This window comes from Filicampus tigris, chromosome 17 (genome assembly GCF_054856515.1).
Source record: "Filicampus tigris isolate MCC_2025a chromosome 17, RoL_Ftig_1.0, whole genome shotgun sequence".
Classification (NCBI taxonomy): domain Eukaryota; kingdom Metazoa; phylum Chordata; class Actinopteri; order Syngnathiformes; family Syngnathidae; genus Filicampus; species Filicampus tigris.
Genome location: NC_141233.1, coordinates 16,478,465 through 16,497,808, shown reverse-complemented (window position 1 = coordinate 16,497,808; position 19,344 = coordinate 16,478,465). Strand labels below are relative to the sequence as shown.

The following is a 19,344-nucleotide window of genomic DNA, read 5'->3' as shown; positions in this document are numbered from 1 at the left end:
CCCCCTGCCCCTCATGCATCCTAGGCTCACTTGTTGCTATGCAGAATTCATTTGAGGCGGGATTTTGAATCCCATACTTGGACACGGAACTGATTTAAAAAATGAAATGCATGCACTGTACTCAAAATGAAAGACTTTTAGCCCCGCGGGGCACTGCTCCCTTTGCCCCTAGTGCAATCGTAACATCATGACAGCATCGCAAAACGCGTCTGTCGACATTGTTGTGTGTTTTGCGGAACATGCCAGGGCGTCCCGGGTGCTCCGGGATGGGATGGAGGTGTCAACCAGGGAGGGAGGGGCCACAAACCGACTGAGCTGAGCTCGGGTGGGAGGTGATGGGGAAGCGGGGGGGGGGGGGCAGGTCTCGGCCCTGGATGTGCGTGTGTGAGTGTTGGTATAAAAGAGGCAGCCGGCCCACTGGTGCTCACACATCTCAGCAAGTGATTTTCATTTCAGGGTTGCAGTGAGCGTGTGCGGATCATGACGACTCCCAGGATGCATCGGGTGACGGCGGCCGCCTTGCTGCTGGTGGCGCTGTGCTCGCTGGCCGGCGTGGACGCGTCGGCCTACGACAAGATCGTCAGCCACAGCCGCATCCGGGCCAGAAGTGAGGGGTAAGGACCAAAAGACATTTGGGGAACATTTTCTTGGGGTCTTTGCAGTAGGAGCACAAAATAGCCTACAAGTCAAAAAGGCTTCAGAAAATAACATGACATTTTGGAGAAATGGTTTTTTCTTTTTTTTTTATGGGGTAAAAAGTTCTGTTTTTAAGGAAAAAAAAAAAAAAACAGAGAGGGGAAAAAGTAGTACTAAAGAATGTCACCAGGACAAAGTACTGTATTGCCTATATGAAAAAAAAATCATAAAAAATGTGTTTCCTAGTTTGAAAAGAACTGTGAAAAATGTTAAGATTTTTGAAAATAATGCACACTTTTGGGAGAAAAATCAGTTGCGGGATTTTCAGACAAAAAAGAAATGTATCTTTTAGTAAATAATAAGTCCCATATTTGAAAATGTTTTGGAGGAAAAAAAAGTCACCTGACAAAAAAGTATTCAAGAAAAAAAATAAGGATTGTTTTGACTGTCAATTTTATTTATTGAGTACGGGGAAAAAAATGTGACATTTCTGTGGTTAAACAGTCCACCTTTTTGAGGGAAAAAAGTGAAAGAAACATGTATGAATTGAACAAAGTTCCATGTTTCCAAATAATAATGTGAATTTACATATGTAATAATCAGAGTGAATAATAATGGCAACTACACACGTTAGCTTTAAATGTACATTTCATGTGAAAAAGGCTTTTTATTCAATGCCAAAATGTTGAAAGTGTGCATGTTGTGCATTTTTTACCCGCGCAAAAAACTTTTCAGATTTATCAAATCAATTTAATTTTAGAAAAATGCTTTGAAGTTTTTCCTATTACCATTTAAAGTTCAATATAATATAGACTTTTCAAAAAAGTTTTATGCATACGGTATATTTTCAGTAATATCAAATCAAAATAATCAAAACCCATATTTGACCTCAAAGATTTTTTCTTTACGTGGAAGAATTTTTTTTCTTAATTCAAGTGGGAAAAAAAACAAGGCGTCGAATGCCTTTTTAAATGTCAAAACCTGATTGATACAATCCAGAGGAGGCGATGCGAGTTGGGCAGTAAAAATAAAAACGCAGCCTGGGAATCGATGTCCCCCCCCCCCCCCCTCCCCGAATAAAAAAACTTTGCATGACATCAGTGAGACAAAATGAAGCGTTGGAGTTTGTGCTTCCTTTGTACACATTCTTTCTGTCTCGTGGCCGTCTCATCACTCAACAACTTCCACCTTTGCTGCCCCCTTTCTTCCCTTCACATCTGCCCCCCCCCAATCCCCATCCAGGCCCAACGTGTGTGCCCTGCAGCAGGTTCTGGGGACCAAGAAGAAATACTTCAGCACATGCAGGAACTGGTACAAAGGCGCCATCTGTGGCAAGAAAGCGTAAGTGTCATCACCCCCCCTTTGAGACTTTTTTTGGTGGGTGTTCTCACAATAGAAATGTCTACGAAATGTCAAGTTGCTAAGTGGAAAAAGCTTTGGTTGCAGAATTGTCAAAAACTCTCTCGGGGTCCATTTTTGAAGCTCCACTGGAGAATGACTGCTTCAAAGCCAAATGTCCGACTCCCTCTGTCTTTGTGGCCATTGCTCCTTGAGACTTTTTTGTAGGTCTGCTCACGGATGATATATCTACTAAAGTTCATGTTGCTCAAAATTGGGACTAGCATTGGGACAAAATCACTTGGCCCTAGAAATGGCAAAAATCAGCCTAAAATGGCCACTTCAAACCAAACTGTCTGACTCCTTGCGTTTTTTTGGGCATGGCTTCTTGAGACTTTTTTGTGGGTTTCATCGCGATGGAGCCGCAGAGCAAATTTCACGTCGTTCAGTTGAACGGTTTTCTGGCGCTGAATTTTCCCGTCGCCACTACCGGGCCAATTTTGGGCGGTTAAGGCCACAAGCGCTATCGAAGGTAAATTGCAGCTGTTTATAAAATCAATGTACACAATTACTCCCCCGACAAAAAAAAAATCCCCACGAGCAAACAGATTAATCATTCAAAGCCGGCCGGCCGGCCGGCCGGGGGATTTGCGGTTTCTGTCGTCTTTTCAGCAAACGTCGGAAGTTGGCATGGAAGCAATTCACAACAAAGACAAAACGCCTTGAGACGCGCACGTGCGTCGGTTTGCCGACAAACTAACAATAAAACAATAATAGCGCTAAAGAAACGACGACTTGAGCGAGACCTTCAAGCGTAAACGCAGGAAGGAAAACACAAATTGCCGCCTGATGAGGCCACAGGGGAGCTTTTTGATTACTTGGCAGGGAAAAAAAAAATGGTAACTAGTGCCAGACTCTTGCAGTGTGTGCGCGCACCTAACATGTTGACTTGTACGGCCTTCAAAATATTAGAAACAGCTGTCAGTGGGATGTTGCAGATTCAAAACAAAATGTCTGACTTCGGGCTTTTGTTTTGTTTTGTTTTTTTTAGTCCTGTTGTGACAGGCACGTCCACCCAATTTCCTGCTCCGCGGTCAACCCTGTCAAACAAAACCAACATTTTTTTAAATGTTATTTTGTTTAACAGCGTACACTGTAAAACGAAAGGTCAGAGGTGTCCAAGCCAGGTCCAGAAAGTCAAAAGCCTGCCACAGTTTGTTTATTGCCGTTTAGTTTTGCTCAGAGCTAATTGTTCTTTTTTATTTTTCCCGGTTAACCCCGGTGCAGCCAATTTTGTGTCTTTCGCTTCAGCGGCGGAATTCTGTCAATTTTTGATGGCAAACTGAGCATCAAACTTTGATGGCGGACTTCCTGTTCAACTTGAGCCACGGGTCCTTGAGACAACTTATCGCAGACATGTACACCCAAGTTCTCGCTTCCACTTGAAACTGCCTGTGGGGGCTGACTTTTTAAAACAAAGCCAATTTCAGGGCAAATCCTCAAAATTGCCCTGAAACTTTGAAAGCAGGCCATCATCCCAAAATGGTCAACTTCCGCTTCAATGTGGGACATGGGTCCTTGAGTCCTTTTTTGTGTGTCTTGTTAGGATCGACGCCTAAACACCCCAGCCCGATTTTGTGTTGAATGGTGTAACTGGTGTCTGGGGCTGATTTTTGTTTTTTTTTTTCTCAAACTTTCCAGGGGGCGCTACTGGGTGATTTTTTTTTTTTGTTTTTTGGGGGATTTGTCCAAAACGTGTGTTGAATTTGTGCACATGTGGAGCGCATCTGTTTGCCTGTCAGTGGGCGATGACATCATGGCCTCCTGATGTCCAGCTGTGTGTGTGAATATTTACACATTTTACACAACGCCTGTGTGTGTGTGTGTGTGTGTGTGTGCGTGTGTGAGAGCGAGAAAGTTGTTATGGAGAAGTACTGTTGTCTCTTAACTCAGCAGGCAATCGGCAATCTGACCCGCTTGCTTGCTTTTGCGAGCGCAGCGCCGGGCCGCTCTCGTCCCGTTGGACGAGCTCTCATGAAAAGAGCTCGGCGCGGGGATGCTGAGACACCGCTGCGCTGGGCATTTGGAGGCAATCTTGAGCATGGCGTTGATTCATTGTGTGGATGCTGACCGGGAGAGCATCGTGTTCGTTGGTGCTTAAAAAGCGACTGGATGAATGGATAGTGAGAGAACCGTTATTGTCTGAGCGCTGAGTGAGTCGAGCATGCCGACATTTATGCTTAAATGCTGAGCGCGGCTTAGTGTATGAACACAAGAATCAAGACGTCTACTGTCAAAATTCTAAGCGTCAAGCATTTAGTGTATGAATTCTTCGACTTTCGCCTCTTGCTCTTTCTTCTGATTCTTCTTTTCCGTTTTCATCTTTTCCCTCTTTTTCTTTGTCTTCTTCTTTATCCGCCCCCTTTTGCAGCATGGTGGTGTACGAGTGCTGTCCCGGCTACATGCGTCTGGAAGGCATGAAAGGATGTCCCGCAGGTCGGTGCCTCATATTATTGACATATCGGAATCCCCCCCCCCCCCCCCCACCCCCCGACCCCCAACTTCTCCTCTGGCCCCAAAGGTTTTCACATGCCATCATTTGTCTTCTTTTGGACGCTGACTTTTTGTCAAAGTGGCTCCCATTGACCACGTGTACGGCACCCTGGGCCCGGTGAAGGCGGTGTGGACGCAGCAGTACGCGGACATCTCCAAGCTGAGGGAGGAGCTGGAGGGCGGGGGCTCCTTCACCATGTTTGCGCCCAGCAACGACGCCTGGGACCGGCTGGACGCCGTGAGTACGCTGGCGGCCGTTCCGGGGCTCATTCCCCGAATGCGCGGCCCCCCCCATAGTCGGGCTCGGACTTACATGAGAGCCGATGGGAGCCAAGGCCCTCCCCCGAGTGCCCGAGCCCCCGTAAATCCTCCACAAAGAGGCCTCTTGGAGTGCACCTGTGCCATTTTAATGCCCCCCACCATTCACGCCATAGCCGTCAGGACACCCCCCCACAAAATGCACCATAATGCCCCCTCCTGTGCCCCCATAAAGCCCTCACAGAGTGCACCCTAGCCCCCCCCCCCCGCAAATCACAGCCGGGTCCCCACAAAGCTCACCGACGGACAGTTTGAGAAGTGAAGTGATTGTTGCGTTTGGCGGCGGTGTGATTGCAGAGCGTGCGCTCGGCGCTGGTGGGCAACGTCAACAAGGAGCTGTACAACGCCTTGCGCTTCCACATGCTCAACTCGCGCCTGCTGACCAAAGACATGAAGGACGGCATGAGGGTCGCGTCCATGTACAACGACTTGGACCTGCACATCAACCACTACGCCAACGGGGTGAGTGAGGAGGAGCCTCCTCCTCCCCCACCGCCGCCACACCCGTCCGCACCGCCGCCGGCCAGTCGCATCATTCGCGACGGTTGGCGGTTTCCGCGTTTCCGCGATCAAACTTCCTGCCAAATTTCTTCCAATCACTTTGCCGCTGATCGTCCATTTCAACAATCAAAACGTGGCCCTTGAGCTCAAGCGTGGAAAAAGCCGGCGTCAAGGAAGGAAGGAAAGTAAAACTCTGGTCGATGATGTGAAGGTGGTGACGGTGAACTGCGCCAGGATCGTCCACGCCAACCAGGTGGCCACCAACGGCGTGGTGCACGTCATCGACCAGGTCATCAGCGCCGTCGTCAACACCATCAAAGGCGTCCTGGACGTGCACGACCAGCTCTCCTCCTTCAGCGTAAGAACGCGCCACCCTCCCAAACATGCCAACTTGCTAACGGGAAAAAGTCCCAGAGGTTTTTAGTTGCCAGAAATGAGAGAAAACTGGGCAGAAATCACAATCTGCACTCGGTTAAGTTTGATGAACCAAAATAACATGTCAACCGAGAGTTGAGGAAAAAATAACCATACACTTTTGTCAAAACTAATTACGACAAAAAGCTATACTTGTACTTTATTTCAGGCAGAATATACATTTCTGTGGATTTCTTTTTATTTTGATCTGAAGTCAATTATTTCTGTCCTGTTTAGTCTCGATGACACCAAACGTATTGTGATATATTTCATTATGGCCCCCCCAAATGTTTTATGAGAAAAAGAAACACACCCAAAACATCTGCTCTAAAAGCGGCTCAAAGCCAAGTGAGTTTGAAGCCCAAACGGAACGCAAGAAGCCAACAACCCGCGGCCACCTTTGTGCCACCAGATGGCCGCGTTGGCCTCGGGCGTGATGGACAAGCTGGACCAGCCAGGACACTACACGTTGTTTGCCCCCACCAACGCCGCCTTCGACCGGTTGGGATCGGGCCACCTGGAGCGACTCATGGGGGACAAAGACATCATTGCGGGTATGATACCACATCTTCGTTTGGAGGGGGGTGCGGGGCGGCATGTGGTGACTGACGTGTGTGGAAAGCCTGCCGGTGAAGTTTTTGAGTATACGCATGTCAAAAGTGGACCGACGATGTGTTTGGCTTTCAAATGTCCAAACTGGAATTTGGTGCCTCATGCCGCGACTGACAGGCAAGCAACCGGTGCCCTTCCTGTTTTGACTTTTGAAATTCAAAACCATCCTTGGTCCAGGTCTGACTCTCAAAACCACCACTGGCCGGATTTTCACTCCATCTTGATGTCAATCTTGATGTCAATTTATCTTTCTCAACCTGTCGTAGTTGTCTTTTGGCTTTGTTTTTGGACTGTTGTCTTGCTGCGGGAAGACTTTCGGCACGTATCACAGGCGTCCGTCCACAAAGGGGGACAAACGAGGCAGATTTACGACTTCCGCCGTGGCGGCCGACCAACCGTTTAGTCACGCGGTCGTCGGCCAGCCAGGAAGCCCGAGCCAGCGTTCGCGTCCTCCGTGAGTCACGTCCTCCGTGGACCATTCGCTCACATTTGGCCAAAAAGTAGCCTTGGACCTGGACGTGGTTTTTATGATGTGAACTTCTCGCTTAGTGCAGGTCTCTTTTCTTTGCTTACTTGTACGATGGCTGACAAACACAGAACAATGTGCCTCATTGTTGCAAAAACTTTTCGCAGTCATTATGCCTGCGGGACAAAAGTCCGTCCGAGTTTGTTGCCGTGCTTAAAGAAATAAGGAAAAAAAAGCAAAGGCCGACATGGTTTTGTTGTGTTTTTGTGCTGGTCTTGCTGGTGTCACCAGTGCAAGTTGGCCCCGCTGGGTGGCCCAGGGACCCAAGGCTTGACTCTTCCAATCTTGGCGGTTTTGTTGTTCATTTGCTGCTGCTGCTGCTGCTGCTGCTGCCATTTTGCCGTTTCTCAACACACAAATACAAAAACACCATGCCGGGCAATGTTGTTCTTTGTTTTATCAGTGCGATAGGGTATGACTGCGTTTTACTTCCATGAAGCACTTGGCTGTGACTGCTGAAGACACGAAACTGAAATTCCGTAAAATCAAACTGAATTGTCAAAAGGTAAAACGTGAAACTTGATGTTGGTGTTGTTCAAGTCAGTCAAAATGCGGAAGGAGAACGTACATATCGCGGGCATCGGGCCAAAAGCTTGTACCTCTGAAAAAAGTCCATTTTCAGGAGAGCCCAAAAATGGCAAGTTTGTTCCAAGCCATTTACAACACTTTAAATTTGTCAATAATGTGTCAAAATAACTTGTGTGGACTGAACAATAGTATCCATTTTTGAATAAATATGAAATTCCCCCAAATGTGACTTACGAGGTTTTGGCCAGACGCCGGCGGTTATGTTAAAAAACATTTCAAGTTTGGGATTTTATTGTGAAACTTTTACTGTGAAAGGTGTGGGTGTTTGGCCACGTGGGACTCTTTGGAAAATGGCTGAATGAGCAGAAGAGTTTGAATTTGGAATGGGAAAGCTGGGGAACTTTTTGGTTGAATGTCTCATTGACTTCAATGTTTGTTTTTGTTCAGTTCTGGGAAAAGAGGGACTTTTGGAAATGATCCCAAATTATGTGAGTGTTGGAGTGGGTTGACCTCTACTGACATTCTTCCTTCCTCCCTCCCTTCCTCCCTTCCTTCCTTCCTTCCTTCCTTCCTTCCTTCTGTGGCAGCCCTGGTGAACTACCACCTGCTGAAGAGCGTCCAGTGCTCGGAAGCCATCATGGCGGGCTCGGTGTACGAGACGGAGGAGGGCAGCAGCGTGGAGATCGGCTGCGACGGCGACAGTCTGACGGTCAACGGCATCAAGATGGTGCTGAAGAAGGACATCGTGGCCACCAACGGCGTCATTCACCTCATTGACCAGGTCCTGGTGCCAAACTCGGGTAAGAACAAGCGCGCCGCTATTTCCGGCACAATTCCTCAGCAGTCAAGCAGCTTCCACTTTCCTCGCTCTCTGCTCATCATGCGTAGCATAAATTGATACTAACGAGTGACTGTTGTGTTTCAGCCAAGAATGTGATGGAACTGATGGGCAAAGACCAGAGCACCTTCAGCGACATGATGTCCCAACTGGGCTTAGCCTCTGCGTTGGGCCCTAAGACCGAGTACACGCTCCTCGCCCCCGTCAACTCGGCTTTCACCAGTGAGTCCATCCCCAGACTTATGGGGATCGACTTTGAAAACGTGTCAACATTTGGAGTCATCGGAATTGTAACTTTGGAGGATTTGACAAAAGTCAAAAGTGTTGCCCCTGGAGCCAGTTTCACTTTGCAGTAGATCCGCCCAAAAAAGTCCCCAAAAAACACCAAACGTGTGCCATTTTTGTTCAAGTGGCCTTTCAATGGCCGGTGTTTTTGGTCAATGCCAGGATTCGTCAAAGACAAACTCCTCCCAAGAGTTTTTGTCCCATCTATGCTATCAAATTGGAACCTTGTACACAAGACAGATGAGCAGTGCTGAATTGCAATCAATCTGAAATGTGATCATTTCTGCCAAAACCCAAAAAGCTCTCATAAATCAACTCCACCAGGTCGGGGCTTCAGCACAAAGGAAGCCCTCGAAGGTGGTTTGACATCGTAACATGAAATTTGGTGGTCGTGTCGCTCACAAGTAGAGCCATGAAAAAATTCTCACCCATACCATGCCGGAAGTCGGCCATTCGGGTTTGAAGCAGCCATCTGAGGCTCACGAAGTGGGCATCTCAAGGTCATTTCCAGGGTGCCTGTACAATTTGAAATGAGTCGCCATAAAATGAAAAGCATTTTTCCAAATTCAGCCCCTGAAGCCAGTTTCATTTGGCAACATGAAATTTGCTCAACTTGTCTGTCATGAGTATCCTTACAAAAAAGTCTCGAGCCCTCATGCCTGAAAAGACACAGGAAGTCTTCCAGGCGGCTTTAAAGCAGACATTTCCAGGAGTCCTTGCACTCAAGATTTTGTCCAATGGCTGCCAAATAAATTTTTCGAGTAGAAAAATGGGCATCGCTAGGATGCAAAGAAATTGAACGTTCGTCTTTGTCTTTGTGCGGAGTATGCTGGCAAAATTCTCATAAGTCAACTCCACAAGGCCACAGCTTGACCCGGCGGCAATAACTCAGCTCTTGACATTTCAATTTCCCGCACACTCTGTCTTCTCGCATCTCCGTCTGGCGTACCTCCCGGCATCTTACGGACGGGGAAAAACATGAGCTCACGCATCCCAAGTCGCCATCTTCCTGTCCGTCTTGTTGATTGCGTTCGTCAGACGAGGTGATGGCGACCGACCAGACGGTGCTGAGGTACCTCCTGCAAAACCACATCTTGAAGCGGAAGATCACGCTGAACGAGCTCTACAACGGCCAGCTGCTGGAGACGATGAGCGGAAAGCTGCTGCGAGTCTTCATCTACCGCACGGTGAGCTCCCGCCGGATGAGACTTGTTTGGGAATATACAAATGAATCTCAAGTGAGGGCCAAAGTCTTTGCAAATTCAATAAAAGCCTGGCAGAAGATCCGCGTTGCTCCCTCTTACGTCAAAATCTCATCTGGGTTTGCTTTGCCTCGTTGACTTGCCGTTGATTACAATCAACATGACGATCAGCAGACTTTACACCCCGATCTCAAAGGCAGGGCGGGATTTTGCAAACGTTTTCGGGCCCAGGCAGGCTCACAATCCAAACGCCAGATCAGGTTTTCGGAGCTCGGAACTGAATTTGCTAGTATCGCACATCGGAAATGAGATGTGGCGCCCCAAAAAGTTGCCAATCTTAGAAAGGAATTAGTAGTAATGCTACGCTCACAAAGTCAGGTTTACGTGAGAAAAAGTTGTCATGTTTTGAGAAACATTTGCATCAAAGTAAAATGTTCTCGTCTGGTAACAATGTCACACTTCGGGAGGAAAAAAGTCGTATAGTTTCAACTCAATTCGGCTTTCACGAAGGACAAAAAGCCGTACGAAAAGACGTCATTTCGAGAGACTAACATCAAGGTTGATCAAACGACTCAAATGCAATTTTCTCGCAAATGCGTTTCTTGGAATCCCAGTTTGAGAAGCAATGCCCTTGCGCGCGTGTCGCGTTTTAGGCGGTGTGCATCGAGAACGCCTGCATGGTGCGTGGCAGCAAGCAAGGAAGCAACGGCGTCCTCCACCTCATCAGGACCATCATCAGAACCTCGCACAAGACCACCTACGACATCCTCAAGGACGACGGACGTTTCAAGTGAGGACCAGATATTTTTTGCCGCTCATACGCGCAAATGAAATGTGTTGGACCAGACAAAAATTCAGTCGTGCGTATGCGTGTATCCATGTTTTTTTTTTCCAGTTGTGACATCAATCCAAGATTTTTTTTTTTTTTAAATCTGATTCGCTCGAAAAACTTGCCGCTTCTCGATGATTTCGTGGCATTGTGTTTGCAATGAATCCAGAGTTTTCCTGTCCCTGATGGCGACGGCCAATCTGACCGACCTGCTCGAGCAGGAGGGCTCGTTCACCGTCTTCGCACCGACCGACGACGCCTTCGCGGACATGACGATTGACGACGTGATGCTGCTGAAAAGTCCGTCGGTTGACCGCTTTACAGGCTCCGCCAGGCCGGCGAGATCCCAACCGAAAACGGCTTTGCCTTCTGACAGGCGACGCGACGGCGCTGAGGACCATCCTGCTCTACCACGTGGCCCGCGGCATCTTCATCAATGGCGGCCTGGAAGGGGGCGTGACCAATCTGCTGAAGACGCTGCAGGGCAGGAACCTGCAAGTTTTGTCCGTGAGTCACTCTCTTTGTTTTTATTGAAATGAAAATGTCTTGATTCATTCTTGTATTTACTTATTGTCATTCATCTCACTGGAAACCTGTGAAGTCCCAAAAAAATAATTATACTTGACTTATTTTGAAAAGTGAAAATGAAAAATTTCACTAGAAGATAGTCTTTGACAGATTTTTTTTACAAAATGAATGCCTTCAATAGATGAATAAAACATTTTTGTAAAACAAAACAAATTTTACATCCACATTTGAAACATTTACAATGAAATCATGCTCTAATTAATTGATATGTATATTCTAAAGAATAAATGAAGGCATGAGAGTGAAATGTTTTTCTTCAAATACGTGAATTGGTTAATTGGTCATTAATAATACAGTAGAATAAGAGAATGAATTATTCCGACATGATCAGGTGTAGTTTCATGATAGTGACAACATTTTTTGTATTGTATCAAATTTGACCTCCACATTTGAACCATTTTCGAAATCAAATGTGGCGTTACTTGCTGAGATGTGACCTCTGGCTGCGGTCCAAGCGTCGTTAGTAGCTGGCCGCCGTCATTTCCATTCGGGAGCGACACTCGAGCTCCATGACAACCCACCAGGCTATCTGGTGACATCGAACGTGGGCGCTTGACGCGTCGGACACAAATATGTTGTGGAGGAGGGGAAAGTGATCCTCGAGTGACTCAGCCGCCTCCTGATTGCAGGAAGTTCCGTCATTAAGCAGATGGGCCTGCTTTCGCCATCAAATCTCAAAGTTACCACTAGGAAGTCACTTCTTGCGCTAACCAAATACGCTAACAAAAAGATTTTAGTTAATGCTCATTATTGGGGTGGTGCTGTTAAACACATCTGGGAGTTTTTTTGGGCACTGGTATCCACCTTATCCACACTTTCAAAGTGTGTCAGACACATTTTAGGACTGGTGTCACAAAATAAATATTTGAAACCCAAACTACAAACTCGGAATGATCATGAGGGGTTAGGGTTAGGAGTTCAGTGTCAGGGGGATGGAGGTAGGATTAAGGTTTGGGGATTAGAGGGCGGTTATGGTTCAGGTTCAAGGTTAGGGTTAGGTTTTAGGATACCTGAAAAGGGTCGCCTGATTATAGTAGGTTTATGGTTACTCTGATGTAATCCCAGTCATTGTCACAGCCACTGTATGGTACCTGAGAGTCTTCCTGTCTTCATCCAGGTGAACAACTCCATTCACGTCAACTCTGTGGATGTTCCTGAGAGTGACCTGATGGCCACCAACGGCGTGATCCACGTGGTGAACAACCTTCTCTATCCAGCAGGTTGGCGCTCGACAAAGTAACAGAAGCTGTTCCACTCTGCTGATGTCTGAATTTTCCTTGCAGATCTCCCCGTGGGTCGCGAGGACCTGCTGTTCCTCCTCAGGAAGCTCATCAAGTACATCAAGATTCAGGTAGGAAAAAACATGAGCATTTTGTAGTCTTTTGCAACCAAAAGATGCAAAAGGGTACTACCAATGGCAGAAAAATGAGTAGCTGCCGCTGACCTAAACTGAAACCATTACAATAACTTGCTGTGTTTGTGGTGTGTGCCACCGAATATACCCCAAAAGGTTTCGCCGTTTTTTTGTTTTACTTAAAGACACAAAATTATAGCGGACAAATCGAGTGGATGTCGTAAATAGTTGGACAGAGAAGATCGCAAGACTGTCCGGTGCCACTTGTAAAGGGACAACCAAACCTCCGTCATCTGGTTTGTGGAGGGCATTTTCTGTCAGCTATGTAGAAAATGTTTGCTTTTCTGGTGTGCCATTGGCAAAAGCTGTCTTCTGCCACCCGGAAGTACCTGTGACATCAGGGTGAAACTGTCTCTTGACGTTGGTTCAGGGACTCCGTGTGACCTTCCCTTCTGGTTTTTGTTCTCCACAGTTTGTGTCCGGATTCTCTTACGCCGAGATCCCGCTCACCTTCCTCAGTAAGTCTTTTTCCTCTGCTGAGCCTGAGCTTCACGTGCCAAATATGCTAAAGCCATTTGTTTGTCTACAGGGAGGACCATCACTACGACAAAGTACACCGAGAAAGGTAAGGCCTCTTGCTCATTCTGTCAGATTTGGTGCTTGGTCGCAAGAGTTTGTGGTGAAGAATCTGTTCGAGGCACATGGCAGCTTGGATGGATCTGTTTGTGGGAAATGAGTGCTTGAATTAACCCGTTTGTGGTGAAGAAGTGCGGCGATGCATCAATTTGTGGTGAAGAAGGGCTGAACTGGATCAGTGCTCGGATTGGTCTGTTTGCTGGGATGGGTTTCTTCAATGGAGACGGAGTGTGCCGATGCATCTGTTTCAAGGGAAAGAATGCTAACATGTGAATGAGTGCTTGGATGGATCTGTTTCAGGTCAATAGTGCTTAGATGGATCACTCTACCATGAAAGGATTGCTCGGACGCATCGGTTTGTGATCAACAAGTGCTTGGATGTGCCGAGTGAGTACTTAGATGGATTTGTTTCAGGCAAACTGGTGCTCGGATGGATCAGCTGGAGGCAAAGGAGTGCTTAGATGGATCTGTTTGTAATAAGTGAGTCAGTGCCTGGATGGCTCTGCGTGTGCCGAGTCAGTGCATGCATCGATCTGTTTCCGTCAGTTTAGTGTTGGAAGGATTAGTTTGAGGTGAAGCAGTGCTCGGATCCCATAGTTTGGGATGAAAACCCAAACTAACGGATTTGAGCTCTTTCACTGGAGCTGTTTGGTATTGAATAAATTATTGGATGAATCTGTTTGAGGTGAAGGAGTGCTTGGATGCATTTGTTTATGGTCAAGGTGCATAAGGAATGCATGGATGAGTTTGATGTGCAAGAAAAAGGTTTGACAGCCTTTTTTTCTTCCACATCAAACACTGGCATGAGCAAAAGTTGGATGAATGGGCAAATTCTCACCAAAGCAGTCCAGAGTCTTCCCAGAAGTGTGGAAGCTCCATAATGCGGTTCAACTCTTTCCCTTCCTGGCTTTCCTGGTCTCTTGTTAATATGTGGACGCCCAAAAGTGACATCCAGGTGTTAGCACTTTTGCTTAATGGCCTCTTTCGGGATTCATGTTTTGATCGGAGAAGAGCCAAAGTGGAATTTTTGGACGTCTCCGTTGATGGAATCCTCCCAAGCTTCCAGACCCCGATTACATTCATGCTTCCTGTCAACGGCCGCTCTTAAAGTCCACCCAGAGCTGCTGGCATATCAAATGCTGGCATTTGGTAACAAGCTCATTAGGCTGTCAGCCCTGCAGTGAACTCTGCGTGTTGGGTAACATAGACGAGATAAAGTAGAAGATACTACAAGTTGGACTAGTGCTGCCTGATGTTTCCCCCATGTTCTGCAAGTAGCATTTTAGAATTATCATTGACATGTTGCTTGTGTGTAAACAGATAAAGTCATGTGGCTGATGCAAGCTGTGTTTGAAAGACTAACTCTGTAACAAAATCCTAATCTAAAACTCAAACTTAAAAACCTTCATTAGAAACACTAACCCTGTCCTGAAGCCCTCATTTTTAACTCTAACATTGTCTCACAATGCTAAGATTAGTTTTGGTTTGGGAGCCCTACCTAAAGGGACAAAAAAAATGTACACGATCAGTAAAGTTAGTTGTGACTGATAAAAGTGTCTTGTTGACCTGTTAATGTGACGAGTGTAAATGTTCCCTTCCGGGTATTGATGCCACCGCTTCCTCCTCGCAGTCCCCGAACAAACCGAAGTGATCCGGGTCATCGAAGAGCAACCATCGATCACCAAGGTGGTGGAAGGCGAACCCTCCATCACCACGGTAACGCGGGTCATCAAAACTGAACCCACGGTCACCCAGGTGGTGGTGGACGGCGAACCTTCCATCACCACCGTAACCCGGGTCATCCATACGGAGCCAACGGTCACCCGGGTGGTGGACGGCGAGTCCTCCATTACCAAGGTAACGCAGGTCATCGATACGGAGCCTACGGTCACCAAGGTGGTGGTGCGGGGCGAGCCGGTGATCACCGAGGTAACAGGCGTCGTCGAGAGGAAGCCCTCCGTTACCAAGGTAACACGAGTGATCAAGGAGCCCGGCATGACCAAGATGACCAGGGTCATCGAGGGTAAGACGTCCACCTTCTGCAATTCTTAATGGCCTCCAAATGCTGGGAGATAATCGGTGACTTCTGAAATTTTAGGTGGACAAGTGGTATCAGAAGGGAAGACGATTACAGGTCAGTTTCTCATCCTCTGAGGATGTTTCTTTGTGTGTCTAACAGAAGCGACATCATCATCATCATTCCAACTTACCTTGGTGTGCCTCAGACATCATTCTCATGGTGTGCACCGGATATTGCCCAAAAAGTCCGACAGGCATCGGTAGCATCTTGAATAATCTGTAACTGCAAAGAAACCACAAAAAAATGCTAGTGCAGTCCAACAAAACTTTGATGACATCATTTATAATTGATATTAATTATCATGTTCATAAGAATGCTTATCGCGTTTGTTGAAGACTAAATCACCATTGAAGGTTACGCAGTTGTGTCCATGACGTTAAACGAATACTTTAAAATTCTCTCTGATGTGTAAGAAAAAATGTCCGTTTGGTTTGTTGAGGACTGAAGTGTGTTTTTGTTAACAAAAACACACTTCTGTTAACAAAGAGCGAACCTTCGGGTCATGAAAGCATCGATTGTCTGCGTTGCTTCTGAAACAACACTCACGGCAGGTTTGAAGACGGAATCATCTCTAATGTTCATCAAGTGTTGATCTTTGGTTCATTCTAGTTGGATGTTACTCGAAATCATGTCTGGATTCACCATAAACACAACACTTACGTCAAGCTTGTCAGAGACTCCAAAATCATCTCAGATGTTTCCGAAAACACGGATGTTATGTTTACTGACTAGACTTTAAATTGTTGTTTAATGACAAAGCGTTTTATTGGTTCTTTCTTCAAGGCAGACGGCTCATAAAGCTGTTGGGTGAGAGAGACAAGCAATAAATGAACAACAATAAATCAGTTGTTCCAGCTGAAGTCATAAATAGCATCGCTGACAGATTTGTGGACGCCTGGAAAGAACAGCTCGAGCAAAAGTTGTTTTCTTACATGGAAGCAGCTGGATGCAACACCGTGACGTTTGGATGTCTGACAGACATGTCAAAACATAGATGCCTCATCGAGCGCGTTGGCCCATTACTGCGATATGTTAGCATGTCCACCATATTGGATGTGGCAGTCAATGGACTGAACTTCATGAAGTGCACAAAATCAATGCATTCATTCGTCTATTTGGGAATCAAATAAGTGCCAACCATAATCACCAAACCAAGAAGAGAAGGTTCTAGTCCCAAGGGAGAAGCTCCTTTTGCAAGGATGAAGATTCTAGTTCCAAGAGCAGATTCTATTTACCATTTAGTACTGAGGGAAGATTGTTGTCCATCGTGAAGGTTCTAGTCATGAGAAAGGGTTCTTGTCCTGAGAGAAGGTACTAGTCTTTAGATGGGATTTTAGTCTCAAGTGAAGGTTTTATTTCCAACTGAGGGTACTAGTCCCAAAATAGGGTTCTAGGCCTGAGGAAAAGGTCGTAGTCCTGAGAAAAAGTCACAGTCCTTAGAGAAGATAATATTAGCAAGACATGTTGTAACTCAGAGAAGAATCTAGTACTAACAGAGGATGTTGTTCCCTGTAAAGGTTCTATCCAGTCTTGTCCCAAGATAAGATTCTTGCTGCCCTGGGAAAGGACTCGAGTCCCAAGAGAAGGATTTCCTCCTGAGATAACTCGAGATTCTAGTCCCAAGAGAATGTGTTGTTCCCTGGAGAAGGATCCAGTTTTGAGACAAAGTGCTAGGTTCTAAGGAAAGCACTAGTCCCGAGAGAAGGTGCTAGTCTCAAATGAAGGCGCTTGTCCTGATATAAGGATCTTGGCCAAAATGAAGGTTTTTTCCCGAGAGTAGGTTCACATTTCGAGAGAAGGTTCAAGTCTTGGAAGAAGGTTCTAGTCCCATGAGAGGGTTTTATTTCTGAGAAATGGCCCTGGTCTCAAGGGAAGGTAGTAGTCCTGAGAGAAGATTTGAGTCCCAAAAGAATGATCTAGACTCAAGTTAAGTTTCTGGTCTGGGGAAAAGGTTCAATGAGGCGTCTGTGTTTGAATGTCTATATCTGTTTGTCTGGTGGCGTTGTATGTGTGTGGGAGTGCGAGTGCGTGTGCGTGGGTGTGGGTGTGTGTGGGGCGATGGCAGAAGTGGTGGCTTCTTTGTGTCTGTCTATCTGTCCATCTGTCCATCCGTCCGTCTGTTGTTGTTCTGTAATGGCGGAGGTGGAGGTGGTAGGGTCTCTCTGCCTGTCTGTTGAGGTGAATTAATGGATTGACTCTCGACAACCTCCCAAGGTGGAGCGATGTTCCCCGCGGAGTTCGAGCCGCTTATCATCGATGGTAGGGGCTCCGCTTACATTTCCCAAAAGCAACAGGAGTCTTGATTGTGCATTGTGTGTTGACTGGATGTGAAAGAAAAAAAATCAACCACTGCTTTTGATTTTGATGTTGTTGTTTTTTGGACAATTTTTTTTAACTTGCCGTGTTTGGCCCACGCAGGGCCGGACTTCTCCAGGATCACCACCATCCATGGCAACCCCAACCTGATAGAACAGGAATCCGAGAGGATCACCAAACTCATCCAAGGTTGGTTTGTTTCTTGTGGAACCTCCAAGGTCAGAACATCTGGACTTTGTTTGTACTTTCTTCAGGAAAAGTCACCAAAAAGTCCTCATTCTCGTACAATCTCAGCACATTTATATTAGATCATGGACATTAGGTTTATTCAAGAGTGAATTGTCTTTGATGTTTAGGTTCATTGACGACTCGAGATCTCTGATGTTTATGGAAACACGTTGTTGTCGTCTAAATTGTCTTTGATGTTGAGGAAATGCCTACTGTAGGTCTATTGTAGACTAATTGCCTTTGAGTTTCGCTTTTGATGTTTGAGAAATCCACATATGATAGGTATGTAGTCGTCTGCATCGCCATTGACCTTGTTGGAATATGCTTGCGTTGTTTTATGTTCATAAAGACTCAAAATGTTCTCAGTTTTCCGAAAACAGTTACACTAGTTTCGTTTTTCGTCTAAATTGTCTTTGATGTTTTATTTGATGGACAACGTCGGAGCTCTGAGATTCCCCTCTTGTGTCTGTGCACTTTCAACATCAATAACGATTGTGTCCATGTTGCAGATGGCGGGAAGTTTGCCGCTGCCAGGAACAGTCCAGGTAAGAAAACAAAAACAACAACACTCCCTCAATGACCACAGCACGTGGACTTGGACTTGTTGTTGAGTTCCTCCTCTGGTCTTGGTCCTCAGCTGGCATGAGGGGGAGGAGGACACGCTTGATCCGGCGTCACCGCAAGGCCACGCGCCAGTGAAGACCCAGTCCAGCGTCGACGGAGTCAATCGGGGATCAACCGAGACAAAATAAAGCTCATCTCGGTTCTATTTTTATATTTGGATTGAAAAAAAGAGATTGCTGTGCATGAATACTGCCACGTTCATGCAATGAACGATTGCTGTGATCAAAAGGTGACATGTATGAATTATTATATATTTTTAGTGCTTTCAATGGTGCTCGCATTCACCACAATGGATGCTTTGAAATGTTTGCAACAATTACATTCATTCTGTAAATCATCTCAAGGTCAATAAAATACATTTTATACATACATGGAGGCTAAACTGTCTGTGATGTTTATGAAAACATGGTTAGTTATTGTCTAAATCGTCTTTGAGTTTGTTGAAGCCTAAATTGCCTTTCATGTGTCTGAGAAAACACACATTAGGCGTTTGACGTTTCTGAAAGAGGCTCAATTGTCTTTGCGGTTTCCGAAAGATATCGTCTCAACAGTCTTTGATGTTTACAAAAATGCTTAGTGTAGGTTTGTTGGAGTGTAAATTGTCTTTGATGCCGATCAGAAGACGTGCTTTTTTTTTAGGCCGTTTTTTTTTCCAAAAATGCAAGTAAATTTGGTGAAGACTAAATTGCTTACAAAACCTCGTAGAATAGATTTGTTAATGTTTGAATCATCTTTGATGCGTGTGATTGGTCAGCATCTAAATCATCTTTTACGATGATGAAAAGGCGGACTCTAACTATAAATCTTTGAAGTTTCTGAAAGCATGTACATTCGTTTTGTTTGTGTCTAAATTGTCTTTGACGTTGACAAAAATGCGTACGCAATGTTCACATAAACCTTTAAACGAGCTTCACTTTTAGTCATTGTGACATCTCACG

General features: G+C 46.0%; 1 protein-coding gene across 3 annotated transcripts; it reads left to right on the top strand.

Moving 5' to 3' along the window:
* The first annotated feature begins 394 nt into the window (after positions 1-394).
* Positions 395-18,775, top strand: LOC147133753 (periostin-like). 3 transcript variants are annotated; one of them, XM_086012933.1, is made up of 24 exons: positions 395-614; positions 1,879-1,977; positions 4,406-4,470; positions 4,608-4,765; positions 5,143-5,307; positions 5,558-5,704; positions 6,173-6,314; positions 8,014-8,226; positions 8,352-8,486; positions 9,588-9,736; positions 10,405-10,541; positions 10,750-10,880; positions 10,957-11,087; positions 12,286-12,388; positions 12,452-12,519; positions 12,995-13,040; positions 13,112-13,147; positions 14,789-14,842; positions 14,945-15,181; positions 15,257-15,292; positions 17,453-17,497; positions 17,657-17,743; positions 18,292-18,327; positions 18,420-18,775. In XM_086012933.1, exons 1-24 carry the CDS (start codon positions 481-483, stop codon positions 18,479-18,481), a joined length of 2,616 nt encoding a protein of 871 aa, XP_085869059.1. In that variant the 5' UTR covers positions 395-480; the 3' UTR covers positions 18,482-18,775. The 3 variants fall into 3 exon arrangements, with proteins under 3 accessions (XP_085869059.1, XP_085869057.1, XP_085869058.1); XM_086012931.1 differs by having other exon boundaries at positions 396-614; positions 14,789-15,181; XM_086012932.1 differs by lacking the exon at positions 17,453-17,497 and having other exon boundaries at positions 397-614; positions 14,789-15,181.
* The last annotated feature ends 569 nt before the right edge of the window (positions 18,776-19,344 follow it).